General features: G+C 38.3%; 1 protein-coding gene across 2 annotated transcripts; it reads right to left on the bottom strand.

Moving 5' to 3' along the window:
* Nucleotides 1-78: 78 nt before the first annotated feature.
* On the bottom strand, nucleotides 79-5,062 carry PSMA4 (proteasome 20S subunit alpha 4). Of its 2 annotated transcripts, none has more exons than XM_010177161.2 (7): nucleotides 5,025-5,062; nucleotides 4,080-4,242; nucleotides 2,825-2,902; nucleotides 2,524-2,612; nucleotides 1,542-1,672; nucleotides 1,199-1,322; nucleotides 79-720 (listed from the first exon to the last, which is right to left on the bottom strand). In XM_010177161.2, the coding sequence occupies exons 2-7, from the start codon at nucleotides 4,214-4,216 to the stop codon at nucleotides 566-568; spliced, it is 714 nt and encodes a 237-aa protein (XP_010175463.2). In that variant the 5' UTR covers nucleotides 4,217-4,242; nucleotides 5,025-5,062; the 3' UTR covers nucleotides 79-565. The 2 variants fall into 2 exon arrangements, with proteins under 2 accessions (XP_010175463.2, XP_028943091.1); XM_029087258.1 differs by having other exon boundaries at nucleotides 309-720; nucleotides 4,080-4,149; nucleotides 5,025-5,061.
* Nucleotides 5,063-5,261: the final 199 nt, after the last annotated feature.

The raw sequence follows: 5,261 nt of genomic DNA, 5'->3' as shown, positions 1-5,261 counted from the left end.
CATGTTTAAAACACTACTGCCTACAAGAACATCAGTTTGACATAGCCTGTTAGAAAAAAAAAATAGGCCAAAATTAAATTTGGCATGCCAGCAGACTTTAATTCTGTATTTGTGAATGATTTTTCAAACTTAGGAGTCCTTTTCACTACTTTAAAAGGAAAGCCCACACATACACAAAAAGTTCTAACAGTTCTAACACCATATTTGTTCTTTACCAACTAGCATATACCTTATTTTAATGATTTAAAGTGATTAAATCCCACAAGATTGTGCATATCCAGGCATTACTGAGGAAATAAAGACACTCATCACTATCCTTCTTGAATTTTATTCCATAATAAAAAATAGAAGATGAAAGAAAGAGAGTGTTCAAGAATTAAAGCAATTACTGGTCAATGTAAGGAGCAGTAAACCAATTATCTGAATGATGACGAAAGAACCTGGTTCGTTTAAAGTAGTTCTGGGTCCTCCACCATGTATTTGTAGGCTTCTACAAAACTGAAATCCAGATTATCTTTTACTGAAGCAGGTCCTTTATTATCTACAGCACACTTGATTTCATATTCTATTTATCTTTCTCTTTTTGTTCTTTTTCCTTCTTTTCTCGTTCAGCTTTGGCTTCCTCCTCCTCATGTTGTTTTATCAACTGTTCCACCTCCTTTTGCTTCAGAACCCTTATTACTGTCTTTCCATTCTCTCTTGTCAGTGTTGCAATTTCAACTGAAACATATGGAACAGACAGGGGCGTTACATTTTGTCCTTTCGTCAGAGCAATCATCAGAAGGGTGAGATTTGTGGTTACAACTGACAATGAAGCAGAAGGCTCTTCTCCTGCCTCTACAAAAAAGCTTGACCGGCAAGCCAGATGGCAGCAGTCCTCTGCTTCAGCAGCGTACACAAGTGCGTTAATACCTCTCCAGTGATTCTCCTACCAGACCCATAGCCATTTCTGCTACCGCACCACCGTGGCCTACGATCCCTGAACGGCGGTCCAGCCCCTGGAGCTGACCAAGGTGGATCCGCAACTAAGCTGTCGGTACGCCTCTTGGAAAGGTTAAAGCTGAGAGCTGCTGCATCTTCTAAAAACACTTCCCATGTGACAGCTAAAGGTCCAATAAACCGTATCTAGTGTATACATATTCACTACATTTTCTTTTTTTAAGCAAAGGGTATTATCCCATATTAGCAAACTGCTTACCTTTCTCTGCAGAGAGTTTGCTAACATCCATGGTTTTGTTTAGAACCTTAATGGCTAATGCAAGTGCAGTATTCAAGGTCATTTCTCCTTCTTTGTAGTCTTGCTTTAGCATTGACACAGCTGCCTGTAAGTTTCACAGAAATTAAAATGATATCTTGGGGCAATCGACCCAACAGTTGCTTTTAGCCAGATAATACCAATACATGAGTAACAGCACTGTTTCTACAGTTGCCTATGTTTGCCCCAGTAATCAACAATTCAGTTTAATTAGTACAGTGTAATTTACACATTATTATTGCTTACTTGACTTTTTGAGAGGGAAAAAAAAAACCCCAGAACTTACAGCACTATTATTCCCAATGCATGTAGCTTTCCACCCTCCATAATTTCCACTAGGATCACTTTGATACAGCTGAAATCCATAATGCTTATCCCAGCCAATATACAGCAGCGAAACACCAAAAGGACGTTTTCCTGTTGAAAAGAAGGCTATTAGCAATCTAAATTTAGTAACAAGATTGGTCATGAGTGAAAATTATTTTCTTTGATTTCCTTTTTCAAATCTATTCCTGTGAACTAGGATTTAACAGACTGTTCTGCACTTCTGTTGCTTGAGATAAGCACACCAGGATTTCTTTCTAAGTCAGCAAAGGTTTATTTCATTTAACCCAAACAGCAGCTCATTTCTGTCTCCACAAAAGGTAATTCACCATCTCAGGACTTGAAATCAAAACTTAGTATTTAAAGTATGTAGCTTAGCTGTTAAAGTGTGTAACTTAACAGTGTTAGAAGACAGGTACATAAAAAGGTCGTTCTTTCACACTACATTTATGTAAAATCCTAGAACCATCAGTTCACATACTAAGGAACACTACTTTACAACTTCATTTTCTCACATGTTGCTTGATCCATAGAAATTAATTTTTTTAAAGTGCTACAATATTGATACCCTACATACAATCTTATTTGTGATTCATTGTGCCATTATGCTGGATGGGCCCAGACTGTGGAAAGGTTACATATCAAACAATTCTCTGCTGGTCTTTTGAGGGCATTCGATAAATCCAAGAGCACTCAAAGCATTCTGTGCAATGGGCTGGAATCTCGTCCATCAATTTCTCAATCACTAAAAAGCAGCATCTTCAGCAGCAAAACAGTAACCACGACTACCCATTCGCCTCTTAAATGTGGGTATTGTTTTTCCCTGCTATAACTTGTTACAGAGGAAGTTGATAGAACTGTCCAGAGACTCAGATGCTTCAAATTATGTAACAGAATCACTCTTTAGACATTTGAAAGCACAATGGTTCATCACACCTCATTACCTCCAAACTGTGTATAAGCCTGCTTGATATCACACAGCGCTGTTACCAGTTGTTCACAAGGAATGGGCTCTTGATATTGTAACAAATACCTAACATGAAAGAGGAAAAAAAAAAAAAAAACAGTTTTCAAAACTGTACCACATTTAACAAGAAACAAGTTCCAAAGCCTCTTTGATTGAGCTGTTTCATTTCAATCTACTTCTGCTCCACTAAACACGCATTCATTTGGATTTAATACATAAACAGAACTGAATCTGACAGCAGAGGCAAGTAAAACCATGTTAACTATCAGCAGACCTACCTCTGCGCAATCAGCCTCAGTTCATTTGTTAGAACATTGGCATCTGAAGTTATTCCTGCAACACTGCAAGCCATATCCCTGCAACAGAAGCACACAAATGAACTGAATTCCTGTCAATCTCCAACAAATGATCGCGTCTTCATACAGCAGTCCAAGCATAACACCTACTGTTGGGCTTTTCTGATCAAAACTACGTAGCTGCCATATAAGAGCAGTTCATTAGGGTACATGAAAAATACGTAACCATTTCATAAGAGTAGAGGTGGACAGCAAAAAGTAAGCAGGTCAGTATATGTCAGTTAAACATATAGTTCTGAGAAAAGGATCATGCCAAAGATGATTAAGTCCCAAGCATCTTCACAACAGCCGTTAGCTACGTACAAGTGCCGATCTGGAGGCCACCTGCCGCAGCACACCAGAATACCGAAGGAGCCATGCAGATGTGACAGGCCTTCCCTGGAAGCTGCTGGCTGACACACTGCATTTGCATAAATGAAATTTAGTGATCTTGATTTGATCATAAGAAAAATAAGCGCTCCATGTCCTTAATTGTTTCATTAGCTCTTAATTTAAGATCTCTTTTGCACAATCCTATATTGCTACAAAGCTTTCACTACACAGAAAGGATTCAGGAAAAATAACCCAGGTTATTTTTTACAAGTTGGAAAAAACATTGGAGGCTGACAGGATGAAAAGCTGTTTGTGTTTCATGTGCACCTTCTGGTAAGGACGAAGCTCTACCTTATAGACAATACTATCTCTATCACTCTTTGCTCTGACATCACAAATTTACTTCTAGAGAGCTAAAAAGGAAGTCATAAATAGGAAGATCTATCATCTCTGCTACAATCTTGTTCTCTTTGAATCACAAAAGAAAAACAAGGAGCTGAAATAGCATGGTGATTTTTGTGTGCATTCTTTATTTTGCCCCCTCCAAATGCTCTTTTGTAAAACCAAGAATTACCAATTTTCCCAAGTGCTGCAATAACCTTCTTTTGTATGGGGAAGTACCAACAAACAGGCTTTTCTACCTAGAAAAGTCTCTTAAGAGATTAAAAGAAAAAAATGCTTCTAGTTCAGAAAAACTACTGAAGTAAACAATGACAAAATAGTCATACCTGTCTAAAATACTGAACAAAAAGAATACTAACACTTCTCATAAAATAAAACCACATTCAGTGACAAAATATCTGAATAACAGCAGCGGTTTGTTAGTGATAACATCACTGGACATCTAATCATCATTTCAACTTACTCATTAAGCTTGTATATCTTCTCCGAAAAAAAAACTTCATCCAGCAGCTTGTGAATGTTGCGTCTCTCCGCTGCTAGCAAAACACCATCATTTGCTAGAATTCCCAAACAAGTACCTGCATGTCCAATTGCTTCCATTGCATACTCAACCTGATACAAGCGACCTGTGAAAGGACTGAAATTAGTAACATCAAAAAAGTTACACTGAAGACCAAGTATGCAAAATGACTTGCATTTGCAAGAATCTGACAGATGCTCATGGTACAACCTAATCTTAGTTCTTCAGTCTATTACCAGTTGATAGTAAATTAATTAGCTGAAAAGGAGGAAGGAGTGAGAGAAGGAAAATCCACAAATCTGATAAGGTAATACAGGGCATTGCCAATGTAGAAAAAAACATTTCTTTTACAGAAAGAAAAAAAAAATCTACAGAAAACTCTGCTGCAGCAGAATAAGCCAAAATGTATTTTCAATAGTAATAATAAAAAAAATGATACCAGACTTTGAGTCTATTCCATCAAACAAATAAGAAAACATGGCTTCTATGTACTTGTTTCAGCATGTGCATTATTCTTATAACAAGGAGAGGTGTGATTGCACCAGCAGGATGTTATGCATTCTCGGGGGCAGGAACAGTAACAGCCACCCACACTCAAACAAAAGATGAATGGTGAAGATTTGCTCAAGTTATTTCAAAGACGTGGCAGGTAGTATTACCCACTAATAGGGCACAGTCTGGAACAAATTTGGAAGTCTCCAGTTTGGACCCTTGGTATCCTTACAGAATTGGGTGCTACTTCTAACAGTAAATATGATTTCTGTAAATAATATATGGATGCAAACACACTATGAACAGCCAACCTTTGTACAAGCAGTTTGTTACTTAGTTTTGAGAAGCCGGATAGAACAGTCAGAGTTTATGTGAAAATGTGGGGTTAAAAAATACCTTCAGGAGAAAATATGGTAGTTCTGGAGTCGTATCTTCGAGACTGTAAAAAGCAATAGCTCATTAAATATCATCGTTCTGGTGTCAGAAAGCAACATTCTGAAGTTAGCGCTGCTCGGAGCCGCATATCAAATAACCAACCGCGCAGTGACCTCGGTCAGGTACCCAGGGTAGGAAAGTAACGCCGCTACCACCACCCCCGGCCCCATAGTGACCTCCCGCGCCCAGACTCGCCCC

This window comes from Antrostomus carolinensis, unplaced genomic scaffold, assembly GCF_000700745.2.
Source record: "Antrostomus carolinensis isolate BGI_N321 unplaced genomic scaffold, ASM70074v2 Scaffold56311, whole genome shotgun sequence".
Taxonomy (NCBI): Eukaryota; Metazoa; Chordata; class Aves; order Caprimulgiformes; family Caprimulgidae; genus Antrostomus; species Antrostomus carolinensis.
This window is presented reverse-complemented; position numbering and strand designations above follow the sequence as displayed.